This window comes from Lactuca serriola, chromosome 2, assembly GCF_051521515.1.
Source record: "Lactuca serriola cultivar US96UC23 chromosome 2, Lser_US96UC23_V15, whole genome shotgun sequence".
In the NCBI taxonomy this organism is placed as follows: Eukaryota; Viridiplantae; Streptophyta; class Magnoliopsida; order Asterales; family Asteraceae; genus Lactuca; species Lactuca serriola.
Genome location: NC_136409.1, coordinates 186,141,287 through 186,157,194, shown reverse-complemented (window position 1 = coordinate 186,157,194; position 15,908 = coordinate 186,141,287). Strand labels below are relative to the sequence as shown.

General features: G+C 35.4%; 2 protein-coding genes across 4 annotated transcripts; one reads left to right on the top strand and one right to left on the bottom strand.

Annotated features, from left to right (window-relative positions):
• Nucleotides 1-405: 405 nt before the first annotated feature.
• LOC145087731 (UDP-glycosyltransferase 90A1-like) lies at nt 406-1,853 on the top strand. The gene has a single exon (XM_079025776.1). The coding sequence runs from the start codon at nt 420-422 to the stop codon at nt 1,851-1,853; it is 1,434 nt and encodes a 477-aa protein (XP_078881902.1). The 5' UTR covers nt 406-419.
• Nucleotides 1,854-1,886: 33 nt separating this feature from the next.
• On the bottom strand, nt 1,887-5,238 carry LOC145087730 (benzaldehyde dehydrogenase, mitochondrial-like). Of its 3 annotated transcripts, none has more exons than XM_079025772.1 (11): nt 5,104-5,238; nt 4,881-4,949; nt 4,371-4,505; nt 4,141-4,283; nt 3,902-4,055; nt 3,571-3,800; nt 3,331-3,420; nt 2,882-3,055; nt 2,646-2,783; nt 2,349-2,548; nt 1,887-2,273 (listed from the first exon to the last, which is right to left on the bottom strand). In XM_079025772.1, the coding sequence occupies exons 2-11, from the start codon at nt 4,945-4,947 to the stop codon at nt 2,000-2,002; spliced, it is 1,605 nt and encodes a 534-aa protein (XP_078881898.1). In that variant the 5' UTR covers nt 4,948-4,949; nt 5,104-5,238; the 3' UTR covers nt 1,887-1,999. The 3 variants fall into 3 exon arrangements, with proteins under 3 accessions (XP_078881898.1, XP_078881900.1, XP_078881899.1); XM_079025774.1 differs by lacking the exon at nt 5,104-5,238 and adding an exon at nt 5,019-5,066; XM_079025773.1 differs by lacking the exon at nt 5,104-5,238 and having other exon boundaries at nt 4,881-5,021.
• Nucleotides 5,239-15,908: the final 10,670 nt, after the last annotated feature.

The window sequence follows — 15,908 nt, the reverse complement described above, 5'->3', positions numbered from 1 at the left end:
TTTTCGTAAAACTTCAAAGATAAAGAAGTGAACGAGTGATATGCTAGTCCATTTGCTTTATTGCCAACCATGGATGTGATTTACTTTATATCCTATATATAGAAAAGTTTACTTATTTAATAATTATAAGTATGCATCCGTCAGCTGGTTAACCCTAAGATGTTACAGTCGTGCCCGAAAGAACGAATGCCACAGATAGTGGTAGGAAAAGTCATACAAGTAGACGACATCACTATATCACATGTAACGCGCCTTACTAAATGTTCATGAAGCAGTCTCTATTTTGCTTTATCTCATGAAATACACGCACCCACAAATGTCTCCATCAAATTCAATATTTAGTATTTACCACGTCTCTTTTCGCTCCTTTTTATAAGTAACCATCGTGCACAGCTTCCCACAACACATGCACAACGCAAATGGCTTCATTACAACTTCCTGTTAATTCAACAGTAACACACCGTCCTCATTTCGTGTTGTTTCCCTTCATGTCCAAAGGCCACACCATCCCATTACTCCACCTAGCCCAACTTCTCACAAACCGTGGCATTACAGTCACTGTTTTCACCACCAAAGCCAACCGACCTTTCAACGCTCAGTTTCTTGACAGATGCCCGGATGCTTCAATCATTGACCTGCCATTCCCTAATGATGTTGAAGGAATAGCTAAAGATATAGAGAGCACCGATAAGCTCCCTTCTATGTCCCTCTTCAGGCCATTTGTCACTGCAACCAAGCTCATGCAACCTGACTTTGAACAAGCACTCGAGAATCTCTCCCATGTCACGTGTATCGTTTCTGATGGGTTTTTAAGTTGGACGCTTGCATCGGCTAAAAAATTTGGAATCCCTCGCCTCTCGTTTTATGGTATGAATAACTATGTAGGTGCTGTGACTCGGGAGGTGGTTTCAAACAGGCTCTTTTCAGGGCCTGAGTCAGATGACGAGCTGATCACGGTCCCGAGGTTCCCATGGATCAAAGTCACTAGGAATGACTTTGATGAGCCGTTTAAGCAGAGGGACCCAACGGGTCCTTACATGGACTTTATAACGGAAACTGTCATAGCATCGGCTAATAGCTATGGCTTGATTACAAACAGCTTCTATGAGCTCGAGCCACTGTTTTTAGACGTTTTGAACCGCGAGTCTAAGCCCAAAGCTTGGTGTGTCGGACCCCTTTGCTTGGCTGTGACCGAGTCACCCAGACCACCAATGGTTGACCGGAAACCTGAATGGATTCAGTGGCTAGATCAAAAGCTAGCTAAGGGATGCTCGGTTTTATATGTAGCATTCGGTTCTCAAGCAGAGATATCATCGAAACAGTTGGAAGAGATATCAAAGGGTTTGGAAGAATCCCAAGTGAATTTCTTGTGGGTGGTGAGGAAGTGTGAGATGAGTGTTTATGACGAGCTACAAGAGAGAGTGGGGGAAAGAGGGATGATTGTAAGAGAATGGGTTGACCAACTGGAGATTCTGAAGCACGAGAGCATAAAAGGGTTTGTAAGCCACTGTGGTTGGAACTCGGTGTTGGAGAGCATATGTTCAGAGGTACCGATACTAGCGTGGCCAATGATGGCTGAGCAACCTCTGAATGCAAGAATGGTGGTGGAGGAGATTAAGATCGGTTTACGGGTTGAGACATGTGATGGATCAGTGAAAGGGTTTGTAACATCAGAAGGGTTAAAGAAAATGGTGAAGGAGCTCATGGAGGGTGACAAGGGGAAGGAAGTAAGAAAAAAGGTGAAGGAGATTGGTGAGGCTGCAAAGGAAGCAATGACAGAAGGTGGATCATCTTGGCGTACATTGAACGAGCTCATAGATGAGTTACAGGCCGTTAGATCAAACTCCAAGTGAATGATCTCATTTTTGGCTTTTTGCACATCATAATGTAAACAAGTCCATACCATATATATATTTTTTAAAATGTCATAAAGATACAACAATACCGTGTCTATGCACAAAGCATAGGATATAAAGAGAGAAAGAAGAGAGACATTGAACTACAACCATGCTGGATTGTTGAGATGGGTAACAACAGCCTTGACTTGTAGGTAGTTACTGAGACTATAAACTCCCTTTTCTCTCCCATGTCCACTCATCTTATACCCACCAAAAGGAATTGCAGCATCAAAAACATCAAAACAGTTAATCCACACAGTTCCCGCTTTCAATGCACGTGATAATGTATTAGCAGTATCAAGATTCTGTGTAAAAACACCAGCAGCTAGTCCAAATTGAGTATCATTTGACCTTCGAATAACCTCTTTGATCCCTCTGTTTTATAATAATTAAACAATAAGTCAATAGGAAATAAATGAGTTGAATATATTTTGATGAATGATAGCTTACTTAAATTTTAGAATCGATTGCACTGGTCCAAAGATCTCATCTTTTGCAATCAGCATGTCGTCCTGGACATTTGAGAAAACAGTGGGTTGGATATAATATCCTTTAGACCCAAACCTTTCACCTCCAGTTTCAAGGGTAGCACCATTGTCAACACCAGATCTTATGTACTTCAAGATCTTCTCAAATTGATCAGAATCAACCTAAAGTATGAATTTATAAAACTCAAACTTTCAACTTGAAATGGAAAAAATAAAATGTTTAAATAATTATAAGAGGCAATATATATATATAATGTACCTGAGGACCTTGTTCAACACCTTTCTTAAAAGGATCGCCAACCACACGTTGAAAAGCACGAGCTTTTGCCTTTTCTACAAACTCATCATAAACACGCTCATGTACATATGTACGTGATCCAGCACAACAACATTGGCCCTGTAAATAACAAATATCAGTAATTAAACTGTTTTTATTTATTTATTTTAGTTTATGGAGGAAAATTGGTTGCCATTTGAGGGAATGAAAGAAAAAACCTGATTGTAGAAAAGAGCATTGTGTGCCAGGTCAACAGCTTCATCAACATTGGCATCTTCACAGACAATGAAAGGAGACTTCCCACCGAGTTCTAAAGTCACTGGTTTAAGATTGCTTTTTGCAGCCAATCCAAGTACAATTTTACCAGTTTCAGTGGATCCTGTGAAAGCCAGCTGTGCATAAAAAGCTTTGAAGTTAACATTCATGTAAATTATAAATAGGGTAAGTTACATTTTTTGTCCTTGTGTATAGCTGATTTTTGCAATTTTGGCTTTTGGTCTTTTTTTGAGGTTCTAGTAACGTTTGAGGGAACAAAAGCATTACAAGAAAGAAGGACCGTAACTGCAAGGGAAAACTTTTGGGGATCAAAACTGAAAATAAACCATACTAAAATGGACCAAAAATGTAATTTACTAATATGATTTGATTTAAGAGATGGTATACAGACCTTATCCACATCCATATGGCTAGCAAGAGCAGCACCAGCACTGGGACCATAACCAGACACAACATTCAACACACCGGGAGGAAGACCTGCCTGTCATTTGCAATCAACATAGAATAGCAACATACTTTACTCTCACTACCAATAATAATATGGGCAATGTATTTTATCATTTACACATAATAGCAACATATTTATATGTTGCTATATCATACCATTTACCCTTAAAAAAAATAATATTACCTCATGGAAAAGCTTTGAAACATAGAGGGCAGACAATGGTGTCTGTTCAGCGGTTTTAAGTACTATAGTGTTACCACATGCAAGTGCGGGCCCAACTTTCCAGGCATACATAAGAAGAGGGAAGTTCCAAGGTATAATCTGCCCTGCAACACCGATAGGTTCATGTAGAGTCTGGACATGATAGGGTCCATCAGCTTGAATTGTGAGGCCATGGATTTTATCAGCCCAACCTATGAAAATATCACAACAGAAACCAAGAAAGATGATAACTTTTAGAAATTTGAACATAGTTTATGTAATTAGATTCTGTTTTGAATCAGACACTGCTTACCAGCATAATACCGGAAAAGACGAATGAATAATGGTATTTCATCTCCAGCTGCCTGTTCATATGGCTTCCCGTTATCCCAAACTTCAAGAGCTGTTATTTCATCAGCATGTTGCTCAACCAAATCAGCAAAACGCAACAGTATTCTAGATCTTTCCTGGTAACATATATACAATATTCATTAGTTATTTATTATAAAAATGATGAAAAAGAATGAAGAAATAGTTAAATAGAAAGCTTACATAAGCTGTCATTCGAGGCCAGGGACCTTCATCAAAAGCTTTCCTTGCTGCAGACACTGCACGATTAACATCTTCTATATCGCCTTCAGCAACATTGGCAATCAATTGCCCTGTTCTGGGGTCTAAGGTTGGAAAAGTCTTCCCTGAGCCACAGATGGGTTGATATTAGTTCTTCAACATACTTGAGTTGTTAACAGTTACAAAAAGACGAACTGTATTGTAGAGCTTACCTGATGCTGCATCCACAAATTGTCCATTGATGAGGAGCTTGGTGTATTCAACCTTGACAGGTGGAATTATTGGTTCTTCTAAAGCAACAGCCGTACTAAACCTACCGATGCCTCTGCCTCTCCCAGAGATGCGGTCTGATTCATCAGATTGATCATCAAAATGAGTTAGCCTCAATAACAATATGAAAATGGTAAGAATAGTCAACCCACTGAGGTACTTGTTTTGACCAGAAATCAAAAAGGCAATGATACCGACTTTTTGTTCAAGTTAACAGTTCAAAAGCACATTCACACAAACCTTTAGATTTACTGTTATTATCAAGTGCAAAGAAAATCTATTTATTAAGAAATTGTTGAGGTGAATCCATATATCAGTCCAAAAAATATGGAATCGAACAAAATCTTCGATTATAACAGTTTTGAGAAACTTAAAATGATCGCACGGTCTCAAGGAAAAAAGCATAATTGAGTAAGAATTTATGAGAAAAATCTAGAAACATTTCGTTTTACCTAACGATCGTAAGAGAGCAGGAGCGTAAGAAGAAGAAAGCAGCGACGACATTCTCCGAGCAGCCATTTCTGCAAAAAGTAAAGATCAGCGCTAGCAATGATATGTATATATAAACGTTAAGAGATCAAACTAAGTACGCTCCAAAAAGGTTTGTTTAGTTGAGAAATTGTGAAAGCTGATGCAGCATCAGGATAATCACGAAGAGACGATTCAACGGGTTACCTTAGAAAAAGTTGGAACAGCCAGCGTATCAAGTGCGACTCCTGTTTTCAGTCTATATCCTCACCAAACTAGTCATGAATAGACAGTAGGCTAATAAACACTACATACAAAAATAGATATAAATCATAAATGAACACTACCTACGGAATAAATAAATGAGATATCGACTTTTTTCTAAAAAATATATATCATAATATGTCGATGATATTGGAAATTTTGAATTTTTTTGATATTATACAATCCTATTAATTACGAGGAAAAATATGAAATAGAGCTTTTTCTAAAAAGAAAAAAAAAAAAAAAAAAAATACCTCACAAAGTAACAGAAATAGTAAATTGTAACATTTATAGAAACAGACCCTGTAAAAAAGAGCTACAGATCTGGTCCTTGTTATTTAGAAAGTTACGTAAATGGTCCCTGGAAAAAAATTAAGAGTTACAAAAATAGTCCTTGTAAGAAATAGTTACAAAATGGTCTTTGTAAGAAGTACATACATAAATATCCTATGTAATAATGATATTACAAAAATGTTCCCCGTAGAACTGCAAGATTTCAGAAATAGGTCATGTAATATCAAAATTACAAAAATTGTCACGTATAATACGATACATTATAAATGAAAAGAGGCCCCGATATTACATAAGTGGTCATTATATAATAGCAACATTACATAAATTGATCTATAATATCAAAACTATAGAAATGGTCACTATGTAACACCAAATTTACAAAACGGTCCATGTGTAAGAAAAAACTACACTCATGTACCATGCATACTAATGAAATTATAGAAATTATCAATGTGTAACAAATATTACATAAATTATGTCTAAGTTATGTCTAAAATATAGGATTAGTAAAAAAGCATTATAGAAAATGTGTTTAAAATATATGATTAATAAACTCTCCGCAACATGTGCGGCATCCCCACTAGTAACTATAGTTTTAAAGGAGGTGATAAATATGTTCTCTATTTATTCATTAAAGAAAATGTTTTTGATTTTTCTATTTTATATCATGATACTTTATTCTTTTATTTTAAGGGATATAAAATTCAAATCATGGTTTTTAAGTAAATAAATAATAAACATCAGTGGAAATATCACTTCTAATTTTTTAATCTCCTATAATGTCCAATATTTGCGAAGTACAAATTTTTGAAGATGGGTTTTGTTCGAAGTAGTTCCTTATATTTAGGATGATGTTTTTTTCTCGACTTTTTCATGGATTCATAAATTTATTTTTCAAAATCATTATGTTTTGTTTACCTAAAGAACATGTTCGAAAATTAAAATAAATATCTTCAAAAAGTTGTGAAGAAATTCATTATTCGAAGTTTTTTTGCACAAACATAAATACGTTATTATTTCTTTGAAAATCTTGAACTAGTTTAAAAATATGAAGATTATATGTTTGAAAACCTAGAAATAGTTCAAAAATCATGAATTATTTTTGTAATACTCTTCTGTCTTTAACTAATATTGCACCCCTATTCGTTTGCACCCCTATTTCGGAAAAAAAAAAACCAAGATGTTCATAATCAGTGTATACTTCAAAAAGCTTTATGCTTAGCCACAAATAGGGGTGCAAACGAGCCGAGCCGAGCTCGAGCCTGGCCAGGCTCGGCTCGGGCTCGTTTAAGTTCTAAGAGGCTCGAGCTTGAGCTCGGCTCGATTCGAGCTTTTTGTACTGAGCTCGGCTCGAGATTGTAAATAATTATACAAGCTCGACTCGGGCTCAGGCTCGGGCTCGTTTTTTGTCTGACTAGCCTAAATAAGCTTAAGTTCGGCTCGAACTCGTTAAAAAGCTCGTTTACTAATACCCTAAATTCCTAATCCACAAATATTTTAATATATAAAAAATAAGAAATTATATTATATAAAGGCTCATTTAGGCTCGCGAGCCTAATCGAGCTTAGTGACATAGGCTCGATCTCGAGCTCGTTTAATAAACGAGGTTAATATTAAGCTCGAGTTCGGCTCAGGCTTGTTTAAAATCGGTTTCAAATCGAGCTTTTAGCGATCCGATCTCGAGTAGCTCACGAGTAACTTGGCTCGTTTGCACCCCTAGCCATAAATTTCATAACATGTTATATATTTGCATCATTACTAGGTACCACCGGTTCATAATCTAAATCAATACCTTGTGTTTTTGAAAATGAAAGTAAATATGTATCTCTTCTAAGTAACTTAATTCGTGCATAAATGCACTTAATTATAGCTATAACTTATAAAATGTCTACATCAAAGAAATCTACCATAGTGGCTTTACAGCAACAAAAAGTAGAATACATTTGGAAACACAAAATGACCATCAACATAGTTTTAAAATACTAAGTGCTTTGTAAGATAAGTTGCTTAACAGTAAACACAAACCGATCGAGATTGTGGACGACAGTGGACATATCATTGATAATCTTAACTTTCTCTTGTGTAATGTGTACGGTCACGTCTAATTTTCCATATTATAATAAAAGATCCACACTTTCAAATGAGAGAACCATTCTTTAAAATTGAACTACATCGTATTATTGATACTCCAAAACATGCTACGTACATATTTATAAACAATATTTACATTTATAGTTTGATTACAAAAGACTGGATACAAACCGATTAAGTTTTAGTATATTACATAACTACCCAGGATATTATAATTTTATATATACATAAACCCAAATACAAAAGTAATAGTATAAACTATTCTAAATCTTCCAATAGTATATGACTATACTGGATTCTCATTACCTGCAATTGTTAAACACTGAGAGAGGTAAGCGGTGACGCTTAGTGAGTTCAATAATAGATACAATATAACGTTATGCCATATATATATATATATATATATATATATATATATATATATATATATATATATATACTTCAATATGGCAGAAGCAAAGGGAACAATGAACAACAAAGACATATGTGAATCATACGACAAGCTTTCCATATCAATCAATGATTTGATTCAAAGATATACAATCATTGAGACATAACAATTTCAATACTTGATATACATCAATAATACTTCGGCCCAAAAGGCACAGAAGACATACAATTATACAATTTTCTGATTTAAACATTTTGGTAGATTTCAGGCTTTTAGCTCTATCTAACCTTCTGCCAATGTCATAGGGGTAGAAGTCATTCTCTTGCAGGACATGCTCTACACGGCCAGAGGCTACATACCAATACCGCTATGAATCTAATTCCTTTCACTGATCACATGACCAAAGGTACAAGTTTTGCTACCATTATAGCATGAAATAACAACACGAGATAATAACACGGAAAAGCACATAGCACATATAACACATAACATACAATTGTTCCTATATATTGAACTCACCGTGAAATAACAGAATGTTGCGATTAAAATATCCATTAAGTGCGTTTTTGCCGGTAGAATTTGACTAGACACTATCAGCAGTTAACGATCGTCGGCACGGGAAAATGGCTCAAAATAAGCAATACGGGAGAGAGGGTTGCGTTTTTGTGTAAACGGAAACAAGAGGGCTGGCCCTCTATTTATAGTCGAAATTTTGACTCTCACGTCGTGAGCTTGATACTGGTCAACTTCGCAGACTTGACACATGTGTACTAGGCTTGAGAGGTGTCATCAACTACCTCACGTCGTGAGTATTACTTGCTTACGTCGTTAGTTTTATCAGATCTCGAATTTTGTGCTCCGAACTTCAAAAATTCATATTTTTTGCACACTGCCTCCGTTTTTTACGTTCTTTATATCCACGCGTAGGTGAGATTATACTCTACAACTTTTGTTTAGACTCTGTCGGCTAATTTTGAATTCATTTTTAATATTATGTTTTTAACAGGCCAGGACAGGAAAAGTTCGTTAAAAATTCATAACTTCTTCATATGATGTCTGTTTTCATCTGTCTTTTTACCGTTGTACTACTATTAACGAGACCTTCAATTCTCGTTTAGGTTGCGTTGGCTAAATATCGCTCGATCTTCATTTCGAGTTTTTAGCTGTCTGCTACTATTCTGAAACTTTAAAAAATATAACTTCCTCATATGAAGTCAGATTTTGACATTCTTTTTATGAAAGTTTTCGGTTTAACGAATACTACAACTTTCATTTAGATCATATATGCTAAAAAGTAGTTTATCGAGAACTCATTTTTACGTCATATGACGTTGTGCCGGTTCTGTCACGAAACTTCATCGTTATAACTCGGATTTCGATGAGGTTTTCGTCTAAATGTTTCTAACGAGATTTTTTACAACTTTAAATAATATAATTTTACTTATTTTTAATTTTATATTTTCGTTAATTTTAATAATTAACTTTTGATTGGAATCTCATAAGACTTCCAATACATTCTGAATGATTCTAAACATAGTTTTACTTCAATTATAGTAAAAACTATTTGTTAGAACTTAACACTCAAATTCATATAATATTTCATTATATTATTCACTTTTAAAATTATATAACACGATAACCGAACATGTATGTTACATATAATCACTATTGTCATCACTACACCCTACTTCACCAAATGATAGTTGAAAGTAGATATAACGAATGCTCTTAATGTAGAGAAAGATGAATAGTTGAATTAACTTGGGGAATAAATTTAACTTAAGCTTGATAATCTTAATTATGACCTTATGTTTGAGGTGGCAGCAATGGAAAGAGTAAGGAGGAAAACATCATTCGATCCTCATGTAACACACACATGGTCTCACTTGTTGACTGCAAACAAATGAAATTAGAAAAAGGGACCTTCCACGTAACAAAATTCAACCATGGGGTTTTGGACAATGAGAAAAAAATTGGATCGGAAGTGCAATTATGTAACAAACACAAGAACACTTTTACAATTTACTCTAAAATATTGTTATTACTTATAATGATTAAAAATATTATTACTTGTAATCGTGCATAACTACCATAAGAAAAATCGTTATCTTTATAACACTTGTAATACTGATTATTCAAATGAATATGATTCTAGATAACTTTTTTATCTTGAACCATGTTCATATGAAACTACCACAACTCTTGAACTTATAATATTTAATTACTACTAATACAAAAGCTCTTTCACTTATGATACATAATTAGTTTATTAAAATTTAATATTAAACACTATAACTCAAAAAAATTCTTTCACTTAAATCCTCCCTAATAAATAAAAAAGTTTTTGCCATTTGTCACACTCTCATTGATTTAGCCCATGTCATTTTGTGGATATTTTCAATTAAATTTTTTGCACGTGACATTTTATGGTTGTTTCATTTTTATTAAATGTATTAATTGCAATAAATATAAACATAAATATATTTCAATTTCATTAATTGATTTTTCCTTCTAATTTCAAAATTTTTAAATTAAAGCCCAATAGTTTTTTTGTTTATTTCTCTAGATTATTTGTTTAAATTTAAAAGAAAAAAAACAACTTTAATTTAATAATTCAATATTTTTCTATTTTAGTTATAAATTCAACTTTTCAAATGTTTACAATTTTATATATAATTTTTTTTAAATGAACCCATGTAATACATGGATTTTACATCTAGTTTCTACTTTTTTTTAATAAATGAAACATATATAACATATAGTAATTAGTATTTGCAACACAAATATTTGTATCTTTCTAGAACCAAAGTCAATGAAATAATGATCATGTTCATCACAAAATTACATTCCTTAACATCTTCAATGTAACAAATTTGCAAAATCTAAAAGTAACTTATACATGTTTTTTTTTATAAAATGATGTTTTGTGTTTAAGGTTGTTTTTGTTGATCCGATGCTAAATTAATGCTTTTCTTTTCTTTTCTTGAAGAAATGTTGATGAACGTTAAAAAGTTATTGACAATTAAATTATAAATTCAAATTTAACATTTGTGCATTTGTATCTTAATAGAATCAAAGTTGATGTATCGATCATTGCTATCACCTTAATTATAATTCTTATCATCTTCAAAGTAATAAATTTATAAAATCTAAACATATATTACGCATGTTCTTTTTTTATAAAATGGTGTTTTAGATTTAGCATTGTTTTAGCTAATCCAAAAGTAAATTAACTGATTTCTTTTCTTTTATTTGTTTAAGGGGCTGTTTGGTAGCATCTGGATGAATCATATCTAAATGATATAGATATCTGGATGATGCAGAGGCTCTTTAGGAATTTATATCTAAACATAAATTGATGTTTGGTTAGGCATCTGAATGTATGCATCTTGATGAGAAAAATGATCATTTTAACCCTCTAAATTATTTTCTAAATACATAATAAACATCATACAACATCCAATAAATCAGTTCAAACAAATTGGATTATGATATTCGGATTCATGTGTTTCTTCATCAACAATCTCTTTGAAGAGGGCTCCTTTTGAATTTGTTTTTGGATCATTAGGCTTCTTGCAATCGTGCTTCCAAAACATTGATGGACCTGTTTTATTGGTGGATATCTTCCATCACTAGCAACTTCCTGAACAAATATTTTCAAAAAAAAACATTTCAAGATTTTAAAGCAATCACAAACACATAGTTTCAAGCAATTCACGGACACATATTTTCATATTTCCATGTCTAGTATTCACAATTCAGCAAGAACATATTTCAGCAATTTTGAAGAGGTTTCATCAATTTTGAACTTTTTATTCATAGCAACAAAATCCAACAACAACAGAGCAACAAAAATCGAGTAAAAACATAGCAGATTTGGGAGTTCAATCACAAGACGCATCAACAAAATCAACAGAACTCAGCAACAAAAACAAAGTGAACAAATATTTTTGGAGTTCAAACACAAGATAACAAGTTTTAGGTTTGAAAAAATCGATTTCACAAAAATCGATCAGCCAAACACAAGAACACAACAATTTATTGGTTTTGTGTTCAGAAATAGATTTATGGGAGGCAAGGGCATCAAAAGAAATTTTTTCATCCGGACTCCATATTCTATTTGACCAAATAAGAGCCTTTTTTTAATGTCTAGTGTGTTAAGAGGTTAAAATAGCTTCCACCAAATGCTCTGAATCTTAACGATCAAGAGTCATCCTCTTTATAGGATCATTAAGAGGCCAAACAAACAGCACCTAAAGTTTCATATTATAAATATAAATAAAATGAAATTTTTTCTTTCTGAGTGATGGTACCGTACAACTATAGCAATACCTAAGTTGCAACTTTAATCCCTAATATTTGATGATTTGCCACTTGCAACCCTTTTATTTTGTAAAATGATAATTTTCATCTATTTCCTTTTTAAAATATCATTTTCACCCATTCACCTTCAACATTGTAAATTGTCAATTTTACCTGTCATTTGTAACCCTTTTTATTTTGTAAAATGATAATTTCCACTCTTTTACTTTTTAAAATATCACTTTCATCCCCCCATCTTCAACTTTGTAAATTGTAATTTTTACCCATTTGTTTTCTAAACTTTTGTGTTTATCCACCGCTCTCATAGTGTGTGTGTGTGTGTATGTGTGTGTGTGTTTGTGTTTATATATATATATATATATATATATATATATATATATATATATATATATATATATATATATATATAATATGATTTTACCTCCTATATTTTACTAATACGCAACAAAAATGTAACATCCTGATGTTAAGGTAATTCTAAATTTTAACCCTAAGTATGATGATTATTGCATCTTAGCCCTTGTGTGTGAGAAATGTTGCAAAATGGCCCATAGTGGCATTTTTGTAAACTATAGGCAGAGCTCACATACGTTGGCGTACGTGCCAGGACCTCAAACCCTAATTTTTAGGGTTTGTGTAACGCTCTAAAAATTCCAACCAATTCAAACATTTCAAAAACAACCCAATTTCATTAAGTTATTACAAAAAGGTTTTCAATACATTTATTATCAGAGTATTCCCAGAACCATATCATAAAAAATAAACATGAGGAGTAGTACGATCACGCCTTTGCCTTGCCACGGTCTCCTGAAGTACCTGAAACGTTAAACCACAACTGTAAGCCCGAAAGCTTAGTGAGATACCCCCAAAATACCAACCATAATACCATACACATATCATATCATAAACAAAACAGAACAGCCATGCACTTCGGGTCTACTATGTGACTGGTCCGCTGCACCGGCCTACAGTCCACCTGGTCCACCCTCCGAGTCTAGCCATATACATCGAGTCTACAGTGTGATTGGTCCACCCGCACCGGGCCTTCAATCCACCTGGTCCACTCTCTGAGTCTACAGTATGACTGGTCCGCCCGTACCGGGCCTTTAGTCGTCCTGGTCCACTCTCCAAGCCTCGGCACGTCTGGTCCGCCCTCTTGGGGCCTACAGTCTATCCGAACCGCTCGCCGGGCCTTCGGGATAATCGGTCCGCCCTGGGTATGTTGGCTTACAGCACAAAGCAGGACCCGCCTCAACCCAACCCTAGTCCAACAACCATGTACACATAAACATATACTCATATATCAATTCACAACTAATCAAACCGATCTTAGCAGATCACATACATAGCACATCCCTACCAGGATTTTGACCTAACCGGTCACTAGCATAACATCATCCTATAAACCAGGATACCGACCCTAACCATGTCTCTAACATACACCATCCTAACTACCAGGATGCAAACATAACAAAGCAATAACATAACAAACAACTACCCGGATTTCCATCCGATAAAGGGCCGACCTTGGTGCCTTAGACCCTGTTGATATAGTGAGGATAACTCACCTGCAACTGCCGACTGATAAGATAAGACCAAGCTGCTCCGACCACCAACACGATCTTCACCACTAGCCAATACCAAATAACTGAACTCAATAAATACCAATAATTACCAAAATACCCCTAGAAGTCAACTGGTCAACTCTTGGTCAAAGTCAAAGTCAAAGCCAAACTTCCTGACAGACTCTACTCGCCGAGTCAACCCGCTGACTCGTTGAGTCCCTATGCTCTGAAAACTCTTAGAACACGAATCAACTCGTCGAGTCACCCCAAGACTCGTCGAGTCCAACGATCATCGAGTCCCATCCTGCACAACTCACCGAGTCGTCCCTCGACTCACCGATTCATGACTTAACCAGAAAAGGTTAGGGTTCCACGACCAGACTCATCGAGTCCAAGCATAGACTCGCCGAGTCTCAGGCGATCTTCAACAGACTCGTCAAGTTGTTCTTCTAACTCGCCGAGTCCATGCACATATTCATACAGCTCGTCGAGTGCACCCATGTGACTCGCCGAGTCTCTTCAGTTCTCATTCCAAACAGAGGCTTTTCAAGCCATGCAGGGACTCCAATCCATAGATCCATTCCTCTACAGCCTAACCCTCACAGAAAGTTGCAAACTTTACGTGAGAGCAAGGAGATATAATCCCAAAACACTTCTAGGGCTAGGGTTCAAGACAAAGGGCTTCACCAATGGCTCCTAGACATGACCTTTATGATCTTCTGGACCATCTCAAGTCTAGATCTGAGGTAGCAACCTCAGATCCAACCTCCAAACCCGAAATAACTCTAGAAATGCCCCAAAACTCAAGCAACAAAGGATCTAGAATCAAAGGAGCTTAAGCAATAGACTATTACCTCAAATGAAAGCCCTCACTAAAGTAGACCTCAGATCTATACCACTCCCTTGCGGTAATCCCTTAGTCTTCAAGTTCCCTTTTCAAGATTCCCTTTCCCAAAGCTCCAATTTCACTATCAATGGAGTTCCACACGATTTCTAGGGTTTGTAGGCTCTCAAGGGTGGTAAGGAGGTTGAAGAAAGGATGTTATGTTCTTTATATAGGGCACAACCCCTGGGATTAGGGTTTTCTCTTTTCAGCACCAACTCGTCGAGTCCAGCCGCCGACTCGCCGAGTTGGTCACTTAACACTTGACCAGAACCGCGACTCGACTCGCCGAGTCGACCTTACTTATTTACACTAAGAACCCTGAACCTGCACCTCCGAACTCGGGGTGTTACAGTTTGGACCCTATATAAGCATCATTAACTCTCCAATGCTCATTCCCTCACAAGCCTCTAACCCACATTTCATCCATTGCAACCCTAATCTCTTGTATGTGTTCCTTTGAGCTTGAAAGTGTGTGCTTGTGGCGTCCTTGAAGAAAAGTGAAGAGAAAAGCACCAACTTGGAAGATCAACACCACATAGATCCAGAAACACCTCACCTCCAAGCTTCATTTTGAGATATAAAGTTCTGAACTTGATGATTATATATCTAGATCTTGTTTACGTTAGAAGTTTATGCTTATTAGCCTCATATTCTTGGTCCTTTTGGGTATGAGCTACCCTAGACCAAATAAGTTGTCCTTTTGGATGTTTTAGGATAGTTAATTTGAGTGATAAAAATGTGATCTTGGACCTTCATTTCACTCCATGCATGTGTTGAGGTGTCTTAATGGGTTAAGAAGTTGGAGTTTTAGCTTTTGGGCACTTGCTAGCCATGCAACACCATAAAGTTGGAAACTTTATGGTAAAGGACATTAGTTTAGGTTTAGATATGAGAATTGGACGAAAGAGCTTAAAGTAATAAGCTCTTAATAGAAGGATTGAAGGAGGGTTGCGTACGATGGGCGTACAGATTTGTACGCTGAGCGTACTAGGTCAGCTTCACAATTTTAGTCAAGATCTGAGTATGCCCTACATACAGGCTGGGTACACCTAGCGTACTCAGTTTTGCTGATCAAGTTTGACTTTTTGACTTTGACCAAGTTTGATCTAAGGGTATTTTGGGTATTTTGAGTGGTATTTGAGATTGTTCATTATTTGGTGTACAAGTGACCAGTTAAGCTGACATTCAAAGTTGTGTC

Excerpts from the sequence above, each read along its gene's own strand:
- LOC145087731 (XM_079025776.1), top strand. The coding sequence starts at position 420 with ATGGCTTCATTACAACTTCCTGTTAATTCAACAGTAACACACCGTCCT.
- LOC145087730 (XM_079025772.1), bottom strand. The coding sequence starts at position 4,947 with ATGGCTGCTCGGAGAATGTCGTCGCTGCTTTCTTCTTCTTACGCTCCT. Across the intron at positions 3,056-3,330 it reads GCCATATGGATGTGGATAAG|CTGGCTTTCACAGGATCCAC; the intron begins GTCTGTATACCA and ends TTTTATGCACAG. Across the intron at positions 2,274-2,348 it reads CAATCGATTCTAAAATTTAA|AGGGATCAAAGAGGTTATTC; the intron begins GTAAGCTATCAT and ends ATTATAAAACAG.